The sequence below is a fragment of the Odontomachus brunneus genome, unplaced genomic scaffold, assembly GCF_010583005.1.
Source record: "Odontomachus brunneus isolate Ranch 3 - 2012 unplaced genomic scaffold, Obru_v1 Obru_scaffold_177, whole genome shotgun sequence".
Classification (NCBI taxonomy): Eukaryota; Metazoa; Arthropoda; class Insecta; order Hymenoptera; family Formicidae; genus Odontomachus; species Odontomachus brunneus.
In genome coordinates, this window is record NW_022639627.1 from 120,910 (window position 1) to 142,161 (window position 21,252).

General features: G+C 34.6%; 4 protein-coding genes and 1 long non-coding RNA gene across 8 annotated transcripts in view; 3 read left to right on the top strand and 2 right to left on the bottom strand.

The window, feature by feature from the left end:
• LOC116851545 overlaps positions 1–599 on the bottom strand; it is a 2,624-nt gene extending 2,025 nt beyond the window's left edge. The window contains exon 1 of the long non-coding RNA XR_004379601.1: positions 315–599. This is a non-coding gene — a long non-coding RNA (uncharacterized LOC116851545). The remainder of the gene's footprint in view (positions 1–314) is intronic.
• The window catches only part of LOC116851544 (odorant receptor 49b-like), an 8,024-nt gene extending 5,043 nt beyond the window's left edge, over positions 1–2,981 (top strand). Inside the window, exons 5-6 of the mRNA XM_032831041.1 lie at positions 259–417; positions 2,812–2,981. Coding sequence (XP_032686932.1) covers positions 259–417; positions 2,812–2,886 — 234 coding nt within the window. The 3' untranslated portion in view covers positions 2,887–2,981. The remainder of the gene's footprint in view (positions 1–258; positions 418–2,811) is intronic.
• A 511-nt stretch (positions 2,982–3,492) lies between these two features.
• Positions 3,493–7,540, top strand: LOC116851532 (odorant receptor 49b-like). Its single transcript, XM_032831002.1, has 5 exons — positions 3,493–4,206; positions 4,723–5,132; positions 5,976–6,075; positions 6,214–6,315; positions 7,259–7,540. The coding sequence occupies exons 1-5, from the start codon at positions 3,898–3,900 to the stop codon at positions 7,538–7,540; spliced, it is 1,203 nt and encodes a 400-aa protein (XP_032686893.1). The 5' UTR covers positions 3,493–3,897.
• Positions 7,541–8,912: 1,372 nt separating this feature from the next.
• Positions 8,913–14,430, bottom strand: LOC116851541 (protein farnesyltransferase subunit beta). 2 transcript variants are annotated; one of them, XM_032831036.1, is made up of 7 exons: positions 14,287–14,430; positions 11,036–11,152; positions 10,720–10,839; positions 10,330–10,568; positions 9,684–9,984; positions 9,337–9,578; positions 8,913–9,183 (listed from the first exon to the last, which is right to left on the bottom strand). In XM_032831036.1, exons 1-7 carry the CDS (start codon positions 14,428–14,430, stop codon positions 8,982–8,984), a joined length of 1,365 nt encoding a protein of 454 aa, XP_032686927.1. In that variant the 3' UTR covers positions 8,913–8,981. The 2 variants fall into 2 exon arrangements, with proteins under 2 accessions (XP_032686927.1, XP_032686926.1); XM_032831035.1 differs by lacking the exon at positions 14,287–14,430 and adding an exon at positions 11,716–11,989.
• Positions 12,840–20,491, top strand: LOC116851539 (serine/threonine-protein kinase PAK 1). Of its 3 annotated transcripts, none has more exons than XM_032831031.1 (10): positions 12,840–14,633; positions 15,447–15,642; positions 16,171–16,182; positions 16,982–17,150; positions 17,240–17,366; positions 17,451–17,559; positions 17,694–17,980; positions 18,083–18,578; positions 18,672–18,890; positions 19,013–20,491. In XM_032831031.1, exons 1-10 carry the CDS (start codon positions 14,578–14,580, stop codon positions 19,094–19,096), a joined length of 1,755 nt encoding a protein of 584 aa, XP_032686922.1. In that variant the 5' UTR covers positions 12,840–14,577; the 3' UTR covers positions 19,097–20,491. The 3 variants fall into 3 exon arrangements, with proteins under 3 accessions (XP_032686922.1, XP_032686921.1, XP_032686923.1); XM_032831030.1 differs by having other exon boundaries at positions 12,841–14,633; positions 17,442–17,559; XM_032831032.1 differs by lacking the exon at positions 16,171–16,182 and having other exon boundaries at positions 12,846–14,633; positions 17,442–17,559.
• Positions 20,492–21,252: the final 761 nt, after the last annotated feature.

Genomic DNA, 21,252 nt, shown 5'->3' on the forward strand with positions numbered 1-21,252 from the left:
AGATAGATATGACAGATTTTCTAACCTAACACGCCCTCAACTTTGTCTATTAATATCTCGCTTCGCAGTAGAGAGCGATGATTTTGTCAGAGGAAAAAGTTATTTGGCATGCACAAACGCATCGATTGAGTCTATTTTCATCGAAATCGAAGGTGAGGTAGCTCTTCTAAACAATTACCTTTCTAAACAATTACCTTTTTTAATATTTTTGATAGTTATTCGATTATATCGCTTTGAAATTTATGCATTGTTCGCTAGAGTACCGATGTTGCGCAAGCAGTATATAATTCATTGTGGTATAATGAAAGCATTACCTTCCAAAGAAAGACATGTTTTCTCTTACTGAGGAGCCAAATACCAGTGGCCATTTCGGTTTCCTCTTTTCTACCAGCCATATCGTTGCATTATTACGCGTCGGTAAGATCTTCGTAATCTTCCATTCTTCTGTGGGTGCTTCCGAAATACCCAGAGTTCAGGTTCAGGTTTACTTGTTGGTTTGGGCGATCTCACGATTTTCGCCCACCATTTGTACTAGGAATAAATTATAAGGAATAAATTATGAATGAATAAGGTCTTGGCAGATTTCAAGACAACGTTCCAAAAATCACAGATCTGAACTTGTTCAGATACGTACCAACGTAACGGCGGTATTTTCGCGCACGCGTATTGAGCAAATTCTGTGATAACCTCAGTGCCGTATCTATTTTAAGGTATCGTAAGATCCCTCACCTAAAAGAAAATATGAAGGAATTGTTTAAAATTCATGGACTTGCTACTTCAATAGTGTCACTAATTCGCAGAAATTAGAATTGTTGCCTAGGGGTTTTTGTTGGTACTACTTTCCCATCTAGTTTTCGGGAAAATGTCGTGTAACCACCTAACCTTGGATATTTCGGAAAGCACCCTGTATATCGTCCACAGAATGTTACGATCTCTCGCGAAGAGTCAGGAACTGCAATCTTGTAACCATAGAGTATGTAACAAACTAGAGTGAACACTTGTCTTGCAAAAACTGTAACATTCTGTAAGACGATCATCTAATTAGCTATCGCTATCTTTGTCTCACTAACATGTTAAGTTCTATTTTTGGATATTATATGTGTGTGCGCATTATTTTTCATAAAAAAAAAAAGTTAAAATGGAAACTATTAACTTTGCTAAGCTTTTCTGTACTTTCCTCAACGTGAAATTAATTACAGAGTTAAATGAAAATGCATTATATGCATACCATAAATTTCCCAGCAAACAAAGAATATAACTATTATATAACATAGAAGTAATGGCTCCTACATACAGGACGCGGTAATGCTTGCCGCGCGGCGGAAGTCCGCGCGACAGCCAATCAATACGTTGTTTTTCCGTAAGAGCTAGAAGATTATTACGGAAAGCAGCATATTGATTGGCTGTCGCGCGAACTTCCGCCGCGCGGCAAGCATTACCGCGTCCTGTGTGTAGGAGCCATAAGGATAGGATCGATCGCTAGATGGCTTCCATTTTCTCATGTCTTTCTCGTACGTAAAATATGATGTATTAATATATATAAGAACGATAATCACAAGACAGTACAATTTGTACTATAAGAGTCCACTTTTATGGTAAGGTGTAATGATATACTTTTAGATTAATGGAAATTAGTGTTCCATACTAATCCCTTCCATCTGAATATGTACAGAAAGATAGAAATGAATAAGTGAAAATAACTCCAATAACATAAAATGTCTGAGGACATCCTGGGACATACACTAGACTTCTAAAATGGCTCTAGGATGATTCTGGAATATCTTGTATTATTTGAGAGCTAATTAATTTAAAATGACAAGATATTTTATGTTATTATCTTTACTAAAAATATTTTTTATACAAAAATATATGATTATAATATTTTAAGGAGCATATTTTACAAATTAATTAATATTTTAAATTGAGTGATAGCTTATAATCTCTGCGTACAATTAAATACCTATAATTACTGGGAAATAATAATTTATATTCCAGCTATATTACATTTTAGTAATACGTTATATTTCTGTTACATAGCTGCAATATCGTTTGAGGGAAATTACAACTAACGTACATGTTACATGTAACAAACATGTTATATTGCACGTTACATTTAGTTATATTACGATGATGTAACTGTTATATCATTGTGTTTGCTGGGTTATATTTTTGTTTAACATAAATTTTTAAAGATCTAATTGTAAAACGTTAATTGTACTCTGTAATAGATTTTTTATACTCTGATATTAATCAAATTGTAACGCGTTTCAACAAGTTCAATGGTTATTAATTTCCTATATAGAATACCTAGTAAGTAAGGAACATTAAATTAACGTTTAAAAACGTTGACTTCATGTACATTGTTTGGATATTTTTTAATAATATTGTATTTATATTGTTCACATGTTATTTTGCGATGATTTTTCTGAATGTTGTTTAAACGTTTTAAAAACATTATGTTTAAACATTATGTTTAAAAATGTAACATTTTTCAAATGTTACTTTAATATTTATTTGAGATCAATGCAACATCTTAAAAATATTTCTGACGATTACAACCTTTATGGCAACCTTATTATGGCAACCTTATTTCAACATCATTTCAAATCGCGGTCAAAGTATGTTCATAATGTTCGATACAATATTAAACATACATATTTGACAATATTACAGGTTCTTGAATATCATCCTAGTAACGTTATATTAATGATTTCTTACTTACTGGGTAGCTCATTGTAATTTAGCGTATCTTTATTGGAAAACACTCGTGAAAGTAGGAAAACACTGATGTTATTATTTTACATATTTCAGTATGTATCAGCAGCTTTCTCTTATATAATGACATTGCGAGTAATATTCCTGCAGGACGACGCAGCTGAAAATTAAATTTCGGAGTTGCATAAAATTTTACGTAAAATAATGTTATTACTAGTGAAATTATAATACTGTTTTACATAAAAGAACACTAATATGTTGTTAGCCAAAACGGAAAGATAGTTACATTAATTTGTTTAAATAACTGTTAGTTGATGTATATAAAGATATAAAAAATAAACATAACTTCAAATGTTAACTGAAAAGTAATTGATTAAATATATATTATCGATTAATATTTTATAAAAATTTTAAGTGAAACCTTTAACTTAGTTGTTTACAATTACGAATGCTTTTACGCAATGAAAGTACGTGCAAAAATGAATAGAAGTATTGCTTAATATATGATGAAAAAAATTTTAATATAAAATTTTAAATTGTCAGTTAGCATAATATTTGTCTAATTGAAAAGCTACGCAGCTTGTACATACAGAAAGTACAAGCGATTCAAACAGACACATTTTGAAAAATGTAATACAGTTAATTTAAAACAATTTAATACATTTTGTATAATATGAATTCAACATGAAATAGCAAATAAAAACAATACCACAGTGAACACCACGTCTTTCGTAAAATGGCGATTTCCAATACTATACTTACTTGCTGATTCTTTGCTTCTCTGTATGATATAAAGGTGAATATTATAGAGTCAGTATTATCCACGATAATAGTACAAAACAATTTGCCATAACAGTCGATGCATCACTATATTTCTCTTTACTTTACGTCTAAAGCTTTCGTAATACCTTTATAAATAAATATAACAGTTTTAACTATGCACTGCCGAGGAAACAGTCGAATAGTCTAAAGTGTATGCCGCATACATATTCAATGAACACATTATATACCTCTTTCCATAACATTATTACACGTACAAATGACAAGGTATATTGTGCTATTATACATTAAATATTTATATATTATAAGCCAGCAACAGAGTGTAACTTCGGCAAAGAAAACATAACATAAAAAGCAATCGAGAACGAATGTAGAATCCGGAATTCTTACATTGATAAAGTTATGGCAAGGAAAATAACTCCAAAAGCAGTGGTTGTATTTTTGAAACTTACGATCTTTTTATGCTTTTCCTGGCCTCCTCCAAAGACCGCTAGTAGATTTCAAGTTATACGTTTCAAAACTTTGCGCTTCTTGCTCTGCATAAATGCGGTAGTATTGATCATGCCTGTGATATACACTCTTTATGATGACTACACTCTATATAATGACTATGATTTAGCAACGCTAACGAAGCTGTGGTGCTTATTGGGAGCCTTTGTACAAGTCCCTGTGGAAGTAACACTGTTCGCTCTACAATATGACCGTTTGCAAGTAAGAGAAACCAACTTGAAACCATATCTTAAATAAGTTTCCTCAATCCTATTTTATTCGATATATCGTGCTGAAGATTAAATAAAGGTTTACAATGATTTAATTAAATAATTTTAATTACTTAATAAAACAATTTTAATTGAATCATTGTCGGTTAACACACTTCAATTTTCTTGTCAGTTTTGTGCCGGTAATTTGGCGACTAAAGCTGTATTTTTGCAAAAATTGTCCTAGCTATCTATTTTTCAGATTCGACGTGTCTGATACAATTTTAAAATTTATTCGTAAGCTTAGATAGTACAATTAAGAACAGTATTATTTTCTAGTTTAGGTGTAACAATCTATAATACTACACACAACCAGCGTTGAGTATTTGTTCCTGCAGTCAATCGGGCTATATACTATCGCAAACGCAATGCATAACGTAATGATTTCACCTAAAGTGGAAGACATTGCTGCTTTTGAACAAACTGGATATTATGCAGCCTATAACCGAAAGACTGTGTAAAATTGCAGGATTTAATTTCAGAGATGGAACATTGTTTCGAATGCGCGGAAGCGCACGAAAAAGACGTGTATCAACGATACGTCAATAAATGCGTGCCGTTTTACGCAGCCTCTACACTCTCAGTTTTTTTCACCGCGGTTATACCATTAGTTATACCACTAATAACGGTCGATCAAGTTTTTCCAACAGAAGCAAGGTATCCTTTCGATGTGGAGTATGAACCGCTCAAGACCATTATCTTCGTGCAACAGTTCATCGTTGCTTGGCAGTGTTTTTCGAATGTTTGTCACGGCAGTTTCATTGGTATTCTCATATGGTTCACCGTAGCGCGCTTCGAGATCTTATCCCAACAATTTCGCGCAGTTAACGGAGCTCGTGAAATCATTATATGCATACGGCAGCATGTTAAATTGTTGAGGTAATAGAACTGTGTATCAATATATATTTTGCACTTATAAGTTGTTTCGGACGTTTTCACACATATGCATAATATGTTTTGGATATTATTTCAAATTATTTGCTATAATTATTTGTCAAATAACAACCAATTACAAATGTCGGTCGAAATTCCAACTCAGGAATTTCTTTATCATCGACAAATTCGTTAAACATACGTTAAAAATGGAAACATTTTACTTTGCGTGTTTGACGATTACATATAAAACTTTCGTGTACGTATAGATTAGGTCACAAATTGAACAAAAAATTCTTCTACGATTTTGTAAATAATCACGCAGATATTTTTAGTTAATTAAAAAAATGTACTAATTATTCGCCTGCGTTAGCTTTCGAATTTTATTTATTTAATAACTCCAAATTTATGTGATTCTTTACAAAATGATAAAGGATTTGATATATCTGTAAACATATATATGATATATCGCTATTCGTATCCTGTCTTCCCGATCTAGCATTCTGCTTCCTGTTCGTCATGAATTTCCTCATTGCACTGAGACTTACACAGGCACTGACACTCGCGTAGATACGACAAATCGATCAGAGAAATCTATGTTAATTAACATGATTCTGATTGAATGTTTCAAATGTTGACTAAATATTTTAATCACTTAACGGAAATGATAACGCACATACACTGGACTGACATGTTCCGACACACTGTTGTATAATGATCCTTAGTAGCACATTAGTTTCACATATACTTTCTAAACGTATCTAACGTTGTATGACCGTTTGTAAAACGTTTCGGAAACGTTTTTAAACGATACATACTTGGGATAACATGAAATAATCAATTTTTCAGGTATGCTCGAGAGGTAATCACTGCGATTCGCTCAGTTATGTTATTGATAATAATCGTTTGCTCATGGGTATTTGTAGCCAGTGGTTTAACAATTATAGGCGTGAGTATCAGACTCATTATAAAATACATAAAAGATCAATATATAAAGGAGATCAGAACAATGCACTCCTCATGTGAAATTCAAGCATAACTTCATACGAATATTTGCATACTTATCTCAGTGTACATATATTTGCAGCAATCTACGGTAGAAGACAAATCGCGATTCATCATTCTATCAACAGCTGCACTTTTGGAAGTCTACGCGTGCGCGTGGCCAGCCGATTACTTGATGGAGGCGGTAGGTTATATTTTGGACAGCATAAACTTCTAAAAGATGTCTTGAAGAAAGACGTCTCGAAGACGTCTAAAAGAAAGAAGTGCATCCTGTCTTCTTTTATGCGTCTCTTATGTGTTTCCGAATTTTGTGCTATCTAGGATATTCAGTTCATTTTCCTTTAGATTACATAGCTGGAAAAAGGCAACTTGGTTTACAATTATGTAGATATAATAAGATGGAATAAATAAGTATCCCAAATATTTTGCAGAAATATATTCTTGATAAATTATGTCATACCTGGCTTATAGTATTTTGATAGAGTAACTGTCTTACGAGAGGTTGTTGTAACATTTTTTCTTGGAAATTTATTGTTGCATTATTCCTGATTGTGGCAGAAGTTTCTCGACTGCGCCATGTTCGTGTCAACTTTTGGATATTCCTGAAAGATGAAATTGTTTATACATATATTATAATCATTATCAATGCATCATTATCGGTATATCATTATCGACATGCTCTTACAGAATTTTTTCTTACTTGTGTAAAACACAATAATGAATATTGTTCTTAGTTGTAATTCTTTTGTTTTATATTATTGCAAATTATATTCACATACTAAAACGTTATTTTCTAGAAAGTCACGTTAGCTTCAATACATCACAGAATGATAAGAAAATACTTCAAATATTAATACTATAAATATTTTTATATTTGTGCAAATATCGTGGATTTTACTTGTATGTGCATCCTTTAGTGATATTTGTAAACAAAACAAGCATGGCGTAGGAGGAGCTAATAGTTTTTCAGATTTGTTATAAGATCTTAATATGATCATACTATATCATCATATGATACAAGTACCTTTTTCCAATTAATAGATGTAGGATAGTGGTATAGAATATTTTTTAATATTTTTGATAGTTATTCGATTATATCGCTTTGAAATTTATGCATTGTTCGCTAGAGTACCGATGTTTCACAAGCAATATATGATTCATTGTGGTATAACCAAAGTGTTACCTTCCAAAGAAAGATATGTTTTCTCTTACTGAGGAGCCAAATACCAGTGGCCATTTCAGTTTCCGCTTTTCTACCTGCCATATCTTTGCATTATTACGCGTCGGTAAGATCTTCGAATTCTGCCATTCTTCCTGTACATCGTCCACAGAATGTTACGACCTCTCGCGAACAGTCAAGAACTACAAACTCGTGTTATAACCATAAAGTATATAACAAACTAGAGTGAATACTAGTTTGGCGTAACTGTAACATTCTGTAAGACAAAGATCATCTAAGGTCGCATTCCAAAACGTCCTTTTTGAGGAAATTTTACTCTATAGTATATGTAACGTATAGTATATGTATATATAAACTATAGCTATTGAGTAAAATTTTCCTCAAAAAGAACGTTTTGGAATGCAACCCAAATAGCTATTGCTATTTTTTAGCACGTTCGACTGGCTCTGGGTTAACTCACTCTGGGTTATTCAGCTTACGTTGATTAGTTGAACAAGTACTTATAAGCTTTATGATTGGCTAGTAAAGATTTATGACGTCAATAATCGCTCTCGAAGCGATTAACCCAGGGCTAGTCGAACACGCTATTTGTCTCACTAACATGTTAAGTTCTATTTTTAGGCATTATATGTGTGCGCATTATTTTTATTATTAACTTTGTTGTTTTCTGAACTTTGCTCAACATGAAATTAATTACAGAATAAAGTGAAAATGCATTACATGCATATCAAAAATATGCATTTTTGTTTAATATAAATTTTTAAAGATCTAAATTGTAAAATCTTAATTGCTCTGTAATGAATCTTTTACATTCTAATATTAATAAAGTTCTAATGTGTTTCAACAAGTTGAATAGTTATTATTTTTTTATATAGAATAACTCATTGTAATTTAGCGTATTTTGTTAGAAAACACTCGTGGAAGTAGGAAAATACTGATGTTATTATTTTACATATTTCAGTATGTATCAGCAGCTTTCTCTTATATAATGACATTGCGAGTAATACTCCTGCAGGACGACGCAGCTGAAAATTAAATTTCGGAGTTGCATAAAATTTTGCGTAAAATAATGTTACTAGTAAAATTATAATACTTTTACATAAAAGAACGCTAATGTTGTTAGCCAAAACGAAAAGATAGTTACATTTATTTGTTTAAATAATTGTTAATTGATGTATATAAAGATATAAAAAATAAACATAACTTCAGATGTTAACTGAAAAGTAATTGATTAATATTTTATCAAAATTTGAAATGGAACCCTTAATTAAAGGACCTATAAAAGCCAATGTTTTTCAGTGACTTTTATAGGTTTTTTATTTTTATATTTTAATTGAATATCACAGAGCTTTTATATTTAATTAAAACTCTTAAACTAAATATTTACCTTATGGTATCGATTGTTATTACACTATTATAGTACATTCTTCCAAAATTAAAAAAAAGTTTCTTAACAAATTGTCAAATCCATAGTATGTATTCTTTCCAAAGTTCACTTAATTTACATAAAATTCAATTTTCTTTTTTTTATCATATAATTTTTTTCTGAAAAATATCAATTTCTATGTTTATAATTTTACTAAATAGGAATACATTTGGAATAATTTATATAATATATTGAAATTTATATTTTAGAAAAAGAAACCTAAATATAATACATTTTAAAATAGCTAAGATGCATTAAAATCAGGTATCGGTAGGGCACCGAAGTGCTTCAGCGCGTTTGTAGCCGAGGCGACTACCAGATTATAGACAGGATGTATAATCGCCACTGAATTTGTTACTTTTGATCCAACGATCGACGGCTGTGGGGAATTTTGTGCAACTGATAATCCACTGAGAGCATAACATGTATGATATATGTCTCGATTTCTGAAACAAGCACAAAAGATGAGGAATGCAATGGTATCACAATGTACATTTTGTTATTAGCATAATCTATTTATATATAAAAAATAAGTTTTTGTATCTTTGTATAATACAACTAATATTACAATCATTAATATGGATGAACACAAGTCATACTTTCCCGGTTTATCCAGAAGACCACCGTGTGGGTGTTGACAACAGACTAATATGTACTCTTGTAAGGCCTCTTGATTGAACAACCAGTAATTGGAATTAAACATTTTTTCTTCCTTCGACAAGATAGCATGAATTAACGGAAATGCTCCACCTTGCCAGAACGAGTAACAACCATCCACTAATTTATTAGTACGTCCTTGGAAACCACCCTCCAGACGCATCTGTTTATTCACTATCCATCTCTAAAAAAAATAAGTGACGTACTGTAATCTACAGTAAAGCTAAAGATCTTATCAGTATCGTATGAGAAACTCTAAACCTCTCTGTAGTATGTATGTAATTCTTACCAAGAGTGCTGGTAAACGGCACATATGTGTTTTTCCAAGAAGCACGAGCGCCGCTAAGCCACAGTATGCGTATCCACCGTGAGCCTCCATCCCTGGACAACCTCCAAACCCACCCTCCCACGTCTGACACTTGGCTATCCATTCTTCTGTGTCCTTGAACATGTCTGGAGTATACACGTTTGTTAATTTCGCAGCAACAAGGGCGCAGTACACTCCTCGCAGATCTACTTCCCCATTAGCATGCATGCAGAAAGAACCATCTTCCCCTCGTAAAGACACTAGAAACTGCCGCAAGCTCTTTCTGAAATTATCGTAATTTTGATCTTAAATATATTATATATTGCTCGAAACTTGGAAAATCGTGAAATAATTTTGTATCTTTAACTAAACATTGAAAAGTAAAAAAGTTAAAATAGTCCAGACATATAAGTTAAGTTATAAGTTAGAAGTTAGAATAAATTTGTCCAAGATTTAAAAAATGGTTACTATGGAATGTAATATTAGATATTTGTTAAATAATATGAGCACTTGAGGCAATCCACTAATTGTTTTAAATAATGTGCAAAATGTAATGATTTTAAAATAATAATATAACAAAGCAGAGTAAATTTTATTTTGCAATATATATATATATTAACATGCATACCTATCTATCACATTGTATGCCTCTTGCGTACCAATAGTGCACAATGCATTTACAGCAGCGTATGTAGAGGCTAAATGAGGATACTGTCCTGGGCCACCTCCAAAACCACCTTCTGGTGATTGACACTTAGCTAGAAAACCTGCTATCTTGGAATATTCTGCATCCTCCAGACGTTCTCCTAATATTTCAAGTGAGTGTAATATCCAGTAACACAGCCAAGGTTTACTGCTGTCCAAACACTATAATCATTATAAACGCTCAAGAAATACATTATTGTGATATCTTGAATTTTACTGCATATAGAGTAAAAATATATTTTGCAGTACAATATAAATCATATATTTTAAAATTATATATTTTCTTTATATACATTAAGTAAGAAATAAATACCTCATAAGCTTCACTTAAATTATTGATTGATCTCTTTAAGAAACTAATATGCCTTTGTTTAATTAAAGTTGGTTCTTTACATAATTGATATAATGTAAGCACATCGCTTTCAATACGATTCTGAAAAGATTTGGATTAAAACATTAGTCATATGAATTTTGACATTATAATATTACATTATTATAATATGATATTATAATATTAACATTATAAATTGAATATGTATATTAATATAAATATATAAATAAAAATATTAATATAAAAATAAGTAATCTATCAAAATAAAATATGTTTGTATTTTCATGCAGAGACATACTTGTTCAGTTGTAGTTGCAGTTTCAAATCCTTCTTCATCTTGCTTTTGCCCTAAAATTTCCTCATAGCTTCTAACTTTTATTATATCTGATATTTCATCAAACTCCAAGTCCATAATCTGCCAGTAATAATAATAATAATTTGTAAGAGTAGTCATAGATAGTTTGTTACAGAAAGTAATGTTCGAGTCTTAATCAATTAATAGTAGAACTGGTTAGATAATTATATCACAGTAAGCCATTGTAATTCTTCAAATCTTTATTCAAATTTATCTTTTTATGTATTTTAAATGTGAGTGAAATCTCATCTCTTTATTTCATCAATTAAATATACAGAAAAAGATGTAAAAAGGAAAAAGGCAGTAATGTACTTTAGCAACAATAATCGGATGTTTCATCAAATTTTTATATATTAAACTACAATTTCTCTTATTAGTAAGAATAATAGCAACTCATTAATCACAATATTGTCTCTAAGTATAATTAAGATAATATATTTTATAAGTTTAACAGATTATTACATATCTTTTTCATATCTACGTTATACAAGTTATAAATGTCTTGCTGTGACACTTCAAAGAACGCTAACTTATTGGAAAAACTACCAATTGGTATAAATATGACAAAATACTATATTAAATTCATGTTTGAACTTATTCAATGCTATTGCACTAATACTTACGTTATACTTCTCTTATTAACCAGTAGTTTTTGGCAATAAAGGTTAAGTTTAGCGTCTACAGCTTTTCATTACAAGTCTCATCATTACGACACTTGTGCTAAACAAGGTAAAGCTAGAGAATAACATCAAATGACACGCGTGACTCGTGCAGTGATTAATCAACGACTATAAACAATGACGAGATAAAAATAAAGACCGTCAGCTCTGGATAAATTTTCGTATATATTTCATATATAGATGTATTCCGATACCAATGACATAATTCACTGCCGGCATAACAACCTTGCAGTTATTAAACCTAGGGTCACTAGTATTTTTCGATTATATACATAGTGGGTGCGTTCAGAAATGTCATTCGAACGCTCTTCTTCTTTCTTTATTTCGCTTTCGTATCTTTTTCATTCCAACGCAGGGAGTGCCGCGGGTGACGTTTTCGAACGCACTTAGTAATTGTCGATTATTTGAACAATATATTCAAATAATTTTCCCTCAAACAGACTGTTTGTAACAAAATATAAAATTATATATTGAAAAAGAAAATAATATGTGAGACATTATTATTATTTTCTTAAAAAGTTAACAACCATAGTGCATGAATACATAGATACGATGCGTTTAATCAAAAACTTTTGGTGATTTTAGGTATAATAATGCTAGTTTTATGGCAGCTTGTATTCAAACTAGAGATGCCCGATTTTTAATTGATTCGATTCTTTTCCTAACAAATTTAGGGAAAAAGGGTTGTTCGTGCTGCTTGCATGTTTCATACTTTTCGCTTTCAAAAAGAGATGGATGCCTGATCAGACGCTTGGAAGAAACAATCGAGTTAGTTATCTTGCTTTTGCTTCTTCCAAACATTCCAATATACTTTTGTCTGGTTTTAAATACGAAAAGTGCGAAGAATGCAAACAACACGAATAAGCCTATTTTTGGGGAAAGAATCAAATCGATTCAGAATTGGGCATCTCTAATTCAAACCTAAAACAGTATTTTGATTGGTTCGTTAGTTTAAGCCTCGTTCACGTTGTGGTTACAATAATTTATGTGCAACGGCTTTAAGGGAGCTTATTTATTATTTCATTGTTTTTCTTCTTTCTTCCCTTTTCAGTAAATCTTAAAATGTATACTCGTTTCGTTTTAAGTACAGAAAAACTATAACTCAGTCTAGACAAAAAAAACTGATAATATATTAGAGATTCGCGCATTCTCATCTCGGGAAGAAGTACCGACGGTGGAGGCTGACGTAGAGTGGTGATGGCGAATCGTGAACTTTCTTATTAGAGCGTGTGCAGAGAGATAAAAAAAAAGTCGCGAGATAAATCGAGAACATTTGATTCTGTCTCGTTATCGATATTGTCGCCAGGACAACCTCTTCGTGAGTGATGTTCGCACGACGACGATGAAGATATGCTCGCGTTAATTAGTTGAGTACGGCGTCAATCACAGATGTGAACATTAAGAACAGCGACCGAAAGCTGTCGCACCGTTGTCCCTCTCCTGCCCCTCTAAGTCGCAAAGAACCCAACCTTGACGGGGTGATAGCGATCAAGAAGAGTAGGTGAAAGAAAAAGAAAAGGGGTAGCAGAAGGTGCGATAAAAGGCATCTGAAGAATAAGGAGAAAGTATCATACAAATGTGCAAACGAATTTGTGCACACCGCAGCCGAATTACATATATATATCCATAGGTATATATATGTACAAAATAAGCCGAAATTCGCAGTCTCGCGCTACCTTAAAAGAAAAGAATACTTTTTTAATGTCTGCTGTCATATCACGAAGAATGGGAGCGACGCACCGCTCATGTTGCAGTGCAGGGTCGCGATGGATCTAAATCCGCCACTGGGCGCTATATATGTTCCGCCGTTATATGCACTGTGGGTTGCATACACTTTTTCGTTCGCGAGTGCGAAAGTAAGTGCTGGTAAGTGCGCGGGAGCGCGCGATGAGAAGCGCGATTATAGTCGCCGCGACGTTGAGAGAGAGAGAGAGAGAGAAGTGAAGGAAAGAGAGAGAGAAAGAGAGTGAGTATGAGTGAGTGAGAGGGCAAGAGAGAAAGCTATGAACGCACGCAAGCGCGAGCGAGTGACAGAGAGGGAGTGAGAAAGAAAGTAAAAAGTGAGAGACAGAGAGAGAGAAAGAGGGAGAGAGAGGAGGACGAGGCGAAAGATTCGAGGATGCGACGGGGTGCCTGCACCCGTGCGTGAATCACGCTTCAGAAACGCTCTCTCCTCGCCGTCCTCGAGTGCGCCCTAGTGTGCTCACCGCGACATTGACCCGTGTGTCGTGGCTGGACGCCGCCGACGGCAGACAGCCAACCACCCCAGTGATCGAGCGAGAAAAGTAGCGATCAGCGTCTCTTGGCGCCGACAGCCGGAAGGGAAGCGACACCCACGAGGGAGCCTCCAAGTCGCTCCAATCCCTCTAATCGCCGATACCGCTCACCGCCGGTCAGCCATGACTCGTCCGTTCGTTGAAGTTCGCGCACCACAACCGGTACCGGGGATCCTGTGACGAGGGGTGTCCTTACGGTGCGGTGAGGGGACCTCCGCTATCTACCTACTTATCTTACCGGGTGTGCCTTTCGACGAATTCGTGTTATTGGGATTGGGAACTCGTGAACAACGTCATCATCATCATCGTCGTCGTCGCCGTCGCTGTCGCCGCTAGCGGACTTTAACTGGGGATCTCGTACTTCATAAGAAAATTTTCTCATGCAACTGAAAGTGAAAATCATGACGACGAGGCGTGTATAAATATAGATATATACACCCGTTAACACGAAACGTGGGTTCGATTTGAAGGCATAGAGACGCAGCAACGGAGGATAGACTGGCAACAAAGAAACAGAAGCGGATACAACATGTCAGATGAGGAAGACAAACCCCCTGCACCTCCTGTTCGATTGACATCAAACAGGTACGCTTCATGTTATTATCTGGTATGCGCATTCACAAGTGATTCATTGCAGAGTAAGAGATCCTGCAAAGTGCTACTTGATGTTGCGTTAATTTTCCTGAAGTTCATTTGTCAGTGAACTTACATGTAGTATATTATATGTAATTGCTTCAAAGATTTTTTATATATGTGAGAAATTTGTTTGCTTACAACAGTGTAGATATTAAAGAGATTTTAATATACAATATATGTATAATAAAATTAACGCCATTTGTGCTTTATAACTTGCATAAGTATTGCAAATTTATATAGTTAATCAATGTATAAATATACATGTAAATGCTTCATAATATAGCCATAATTTTCATGTGCACTGCTTTTTATGTTATATGCAACAGTCTATATATGTTCTTTCAAATTAATTAAAGATATGTTAAGTTAGAGAGAAAGAGAGAGTGATTGTTAAAAATAATATTTCTGAGTCCAGATACGGTAACTTTTTATCATAAAGATGCATTATCAAAGATATCTAAACATAATTTCAGTATTGTCATTAACAGATATTTGAGACTAAGCATCATCAAGATATATATATATATATATATATATATATATATATATATATATATATATATGTACAGAAATGTATATTTTGTAGTGCTTATGATAATAAAAGTATCACCAATGTCAACATTTATTTCTGTAATGAAATATCCATCATTATTCCTGAGACAGTAGAATATCAAAAGATTGCAAGATACACCAAATTCATGTACGCACATAGAATGTATTGCATATGCATATGATCATGTAGTGATAAACTGTTATTTTCAGGGGTGAATCTGCGCCTAATTTACCAGTGGACATGCGTCCGCTGCCTAAGGAACCAGACTCTGATGAACGTAAGAAAAAGACATTGAAGGGCAAGATGAAGGTGAAGGAGAACAAGGACAAGCCCAACATCAGTTACCCTACGAATTTCGAACACACTGTACACGTGGGATTCGACGCTGTGACCGGTGAATTTACGGTAGGTTTTCGATCCGCGCAATTCGCACAGTCTCAGTCGCCTCTCTACACTATATTGTTCAAAATGCACTCGCTTACCGCTTCGCTGTTGTATCACGGTGCGGATTATCTATGGGAGATGGAGACGGGGAGAAAAGGAAATTTTACATATTATACCATAGACCACTCTTAGTATATCGTTTTACCATCGTTTTACTATTCGTCATACGTTGTCGTGTGGTTCACATGGATCTTCCGTATCTGATCGAAATGGAATATAGGATATTGTAACTCATACATACATACATACATACATACATACATATATATATATATATATATATATATATATATATATATATATATATATATATACATATATATATGTATATATATAAATATAGATATGCGTGATATATCTATATCTATATGTAGATATAGATACAGATATTCTAAGAAAGGGTACTTTGGTAATTTGGTGATTTGTCCGATGCTTCTTATATCTATTATTTTCACATGATAAACTAACAGAACACGTATTTCTTTCAAGCTGCCACTGAAAGTAAGTAAATTAATACGAATTAGTTTGCCTGTACCCTTTACGTTGTACATACACCACGTGGTTTGACACTTTCTTTTCGTTGCGGTTTACAAGATCTGAGTGTCGTTATTTTCCGTTGGAATACCAACATTAGAGAATTTATAAGATTGTCGCTTTTGTAGATTAATATAAGCTTTAGTCGACGTTGCATACAATATCTTATTTTTTATCTTACAGAATGATTTTTGACATACACGATTGAATTGATGGGTTATTTAAATCGATGAAATTTCGCGGAATATCGTATGAAAAGTGTTTAACCCAAAACTGGAACTGTGCATGTATTTAAATAATATTTTCATGGAAATGGTGACTTTATTAAATCTTCTAAAAACATTAAAAAAACACATAAAAAAACATAAAGATAATGCTCTTTAATGTGTTTTTAAATTTATATTTAGAATGTGTATGTGATATTACATGTACAAAATAACAGTAGAAGACAATTATACCAAATACAATTGTCCTGACTTTTAAACAATCTTCTCTAATCAAAACGATTAAATAACTATAGATTTAATTATGTCACGATGGCAATTTCCTAATACTTACTAATAAATGATACAAACATGTTTCCCAATTTTTATTTTGGTACATATCACACTTGATGCATGCTTATTGATGAACCTAGGTTTAGTAATAGGTGCATTTTAGACATATTAGCATTATACTCAACAGAATCTCCTATTATTTACCATTTGTCTTTTATTGTACAAGCGCGATAATGCATGTTTCTTCACGACGTTCGTTTCTTTCCTAGGGTATGCCGGAAGCGTGGGCGAGACTGCTTATGTCTAGCAATATCAGTAAACAAGAGCAGAAGAAGAATCCACAGGCTGTTTTGGACGTATTAAATTGGTACGATAGTAGCAGTAAAGAAGCGAAAGGTTCTAAATACATGACTACGACTAAGATGGTCGGGGTAGTTGGTAAGTACAGATATTGGAGCAACTCGTGTACATACACGGAATTGATCCACTTTCATTGTCACATTAACAATAAAACTGTACATTTCCAGCACCAATCGAAAGGGCGAGTAGTCCTCGAAGTATGGGAATAGGTATCAATACGGGGGTGGGGAATATTCGCGGGCAGGCAATGTCCCAAGCGTCTGGCAGCTCGCATTCTCAGCAATCGTTGAGCAGGTGAGTCTTTTACACTTTTCTACATCGTGCTTACCACGTAGCCTAAATATTTTCTGAGAAACGACAACGTTGCAGGCTGAGCAGCAGTAGTCCGAGTAGCACACCAACGGACGCGTGTGCAACCAGCTCGGAGCAGGAGGACGAGCCGCCGCCTCCGCCCATCTCCGCTCGACCGGAACGCACGAAGTCAATCGTAAGTTTTTCTTTCGTGCGCCTGAGTCTACGTACACGCGGTTGAAAATGTATGTTTAATTATTTTTATATCTGCGCGACATTTTATATATAAATTATTGTATTAATTTTTAATACTTTATTTTCATCGTGCAGTATACGAAACCCATAGAAGAGGAACCACCGCCTCCGTTAACGACTGCGCTGGGCTCACCGCAACGAAACGGCATGCAACAGCAGCAACAACACCAGTCTCAATTAGATAGAAATAAGAATCAAGCGACACCGACGTCAACGACGACCGATCAGACACGGCCCGCGCAAGGTGATAAAGCTAGGAAGAAGAAGATGTCAGACGACGAGATATTAGAGAAACTTAGAACAATCGTGAGCGTGGGAGATCCTAATAGAAAGTACACTAAAATGGAGAAAATAGGACAAGGGTAAGATACAAAGCAACTGAATCGACAATAAGAGCATGTTTCTTGTGCCTAAACGTTTGTGATTACATGTGTCACCGTATTCATTGACAATTGGCCTTACAGTGCCTCGGGGACGGTGTATACGGCAATAGAAACGTCCACTGGCATGGAGGTTGCGATAAAACAAATGAATCTGTCGCAGCAACCAAAAAAAGAGCTTATAATAAACGAGATTCTAGTGATGCGGGAGAACAAGCATCCGAACGTTGTAAATTACTTGGATAGTTATTTAGTAGGGGAAGAACTGTGGGTAGTCATGGAATATTTGCCAGGTGGCAGTTTGACCGATGTTGTGACTGAGACTTGTATGGACGAAGGTCAAATTGCCGCGGTGTGCAGAGAAGTTCTGCAGGCGCTGGAGTTCCTTCATTGTAATCAAGTTATACACAGGGATATTAAGTCCGACAATATCTTGCTCGGTCTTGACGGCGGAGTGAAGCTGACGGATTTCGGTTTTTGTGCGCAAATCTCGCCGGAACAGAACAAACGGACGACCATGGTCGGTACACCATATTGGATGGCGCCGGAGGTGGTAACGCGAAAACAATATGGACCTAAGGTAGGTAAATGTCTGATTATTATAAATGCGAAAGCTATATCGCGAATCGCACTGTTAATGTTTAATCATCAAAATTGCCCTCGGATATGACAGGTCGATATATGGTCGTTGGGAATAATGGCAATTGAAATGATAGAGGGAGAACCACCGTATCTAAATGAGAATCCGCTGAGAGCGTTATATTTGATCGCAACGAATGGCAAGCCGGAGATCAAGGAGAAGGAAAAGTTGTCGCCTTTATTTCAAGATTTCCTAGATCGATGTCTAGAGGTTGAAGTGGAGAAACGATCCGGAGCTTCCGACCTATTACAGGTAAGAGATATGATTACTGTTGATACAAAAGGAATCAATGCTCTTCGCGCGCGTATATACACGTATCTCTTTCGCGTGTGTTCCAAAATTAATTGGAAATACGTGTTTAAATTGAATTGCAGCATGCTTTTCTGGGTTTAGCCAGGCCACTGGCTTCGTTAACACCTTTAATAATGGCGGCGAAGGACGCTGCCAAAGGTAATTAAGACAGTGGTGTGTTAGGTTATAGTCATAAAACCTGACTGTGTAAGAATGGTTATATGAACGATGAAAAAATGGAAAAAAAAGGAAAAGGAAATAATGAATCACCCTCCCAAAACGGAAACGGCACAATAATTTAATAATATATAACAAATAATGAATAAACATATATTATATAAATGTATATATACATACGCAGGTACATGTGCATAGTGATGTATGTATATGCATATGTATGTATGCATGTATGCGTACGTATGTGTATATTGTATGTATACAATATACGTGTACACAAACGTATGCATATAAAAATTATGTATGCAGAGAGAAAGAGAGAAAGAAAGAAAGAAAGAAAGAAAGAAAGAAAGAGAGAGAGAGAGAGAGAGAGAGAGAGGCCATAGATAGATAAAACTTATTCGATACCGTTACGAAGTATCGAGAAGCGAGTTGCAAAGTTTTTAAAAATGCTCGATTCTCGCATGTTGCGAGCGAACAAAGTTAAATCAGAGTTAAATCAGATCGTTTTACGAGCGATCTGATGGCAGAAAACCTTGTTTTCCTCGATAAGTCCAATTACGATTGAGTGCAATGGACTCCACGACGTTTTAATTTAGTCTGCGAGAGAAATTAAAGAGGAAATAGAAAACCGTACTTTACTTATATCGTACCGTGTGCGCTGTAGCTTGATGAGCCCCTGCCGCAATTTTGGATTGTCATCGAGGAAACACAAGTGATTGTCAGTTATTTTCTAAAAATATAAAACTAGTATTATTAACTCTTAAAAAAAAAAGAAGGAAAGAAGGAAAAATGTGGAAATCTGTGGGATCGCGGAGTTAGAAACAGACGCATATTATTTATAGCGAAAATTTTACTAGATAATACCACAAACAAATGTGAACAAGTACATAGAACCTATTCTAATACATTTATTATTGTTTGACGAGAAATTGCGGACAGAGAAAAAGAAATTGGTCTTCGTATTGGACTGATATTTTTTGAAGAAGGTTGCGGGGAGCGGAGCAATATGTTTTCAGTGTTTCGGTCTGTCAGAGCGACGATAGACGTGTAAGCAGTAGCCTAACTTGTTTTAAATGTTCTCAAAAATCGCGTCCCGCGCGCGATCGCTCAGCATCTAATCCGTTATCCTATTACGTCTCCTTGCATTACAAACATTAATCATCTTGGTTGATTCCTAGTGTACAAAATATCGGAACTTCGACATTGTATCGACGACCGACTTAGAGAGATTGATTGATTCACACGTGCATCTATAGCCGGTTGCATCAACGATTGTTTTGCGAGGTTCGTTTAAAAGCCGCTGACTTAGAATTTCATAATGAAAAGATGAGTATTTTATCTCATTTGCGCAATTAGAAAACAAAAAGTAAAAAAAAAATTATGAAAAGAGACACGTTAGGACTTATTACGTCAAACTTATTACCGAGGTTTACTACTTAGTTAATAAGAATATCTTTCCCGAGGACAACGTTTGTCCAGTCATGTGTGTTCTTCGCTGTAAGTCCAACGCAACTGTCTTTAACGTGTCTTGCGGAACAAAAGAAATAGAGACAGAGAGAAGGGAAAACAGAATGAACGAACGGACGATCGATGAAACTTTAAAACAAGGGGTTCAGACGTAGGAGCATTTTGTGACACTATAAAGTGCCTGTCTTGTCGTTTAGAGACGTGAAAAAGAAATAAAACTCGCGCTAGATTTCTTATGACTTTGAACCATCGTTACGATATGTAATATCTTCGTTTTAGCACCGTCAGGAAGAAAAGAAAAACAAAAAAGAAAGAAACAAACGAACTACGTGAGGGAGACTTGAGTTTATGTGTAGAACGAAGTTTCCATGTATTATTATTATGGTTGTATTCGCATCGAACATTAATCGAGGTACGTCTTTCCTAATTGTATTATATACAATTATATCATCCGAGCATCGTGACATTGAGGTGAATACCTTGGAAGTATTTAGTTACTTAGGTGATATATCGAACTCTTCTAGATGCGTATCATTTTTCTTTTCTTCATTTTCGTACGCGCCATCGTATTCGACCGGGACATCCGCGGCGCGCACCAACAAATGTATTTCAAAATCGAGAGCGAGAGAGAGAGAGAGAGAGAGAGAGAGAGAGAGAGAGAGAGAGAGAGAGAGAG

What these genes read in the sequence shown, in the direction of transcription:
- LOC116851532 (XM_032831002.1), top strand. Translation starts at nt 3,898, where the DNA reads ATGGCAAGGAAAATAACTCCAAAAGCAGTGGTTGTATTTTTGAAACTT. An exon ending in TACAATATGACCGTTTGCAA is followed by an intron (nt 4,207 to 4,722) that starts GTAAGAGAAACC and finishes GTAAAATTGCAG; the next exon opens with GATTTAATTTCAGAGATGGA. An exon ending in CAGCATGTTAAATTGTTGAG is followed by an intron (nt 5,133 to 5,975) that starts GTAATAGAACTG and finishes TCAATTTTTCAG; the next exon opens with GTATGCTCGAGAGGTAATCA.
- LOC116851541 (XM_032831036.1), bottom strand. Translation starts at nt 14,430, where the DNA reads ATGAGAAAATTTTCTTATGAAGTACGAGATCCCCAGTTAAAGTCCGCT. An exon ending in ATTTAAGTGAAGCTTATGAG is followed by an intron (nt 10,569 to 10,719) that starts GTATTTATTTCT and finishes TAATGATTATAG; the next exon opens with TGTTTGGACAGCAGTAAACC. An exon ending in GCATACAATGTGATAGATAG is followed by an intron (nt 9,985 to 10,329) that starts GTATGCATGTTA and finishes CGATAATTTCAG; the next exon opens with AAAGAGCTTGCGGCAGTTTC.
- LOC116851539 (XM_032831030.1), top strand. Translation starts at nt 14,578, where the DNA reads ATGTCAGATGAGGAAGACAAACCCCCTGCACCTCCTGTTCGATTGACA. An exon ending in TAAGATGGTCGGGGTAGTTG is followed by an intron (nt 17,151 to 17,239) that starts GTAAGTACAGAT and finishes GTACATTTCCAG; the next exon opens with CACCAATCGAAAGGGCGAGT. An exon ending in TCTCAGCAATCGTTGAGCAG is followed by an intron (nt 17,367 to 17,441) that starts GTGAGTCTTTTA and finishes ACAACGTTGCAG; the next exon opens with GCTGAGCAGCAGTAGTCCGA.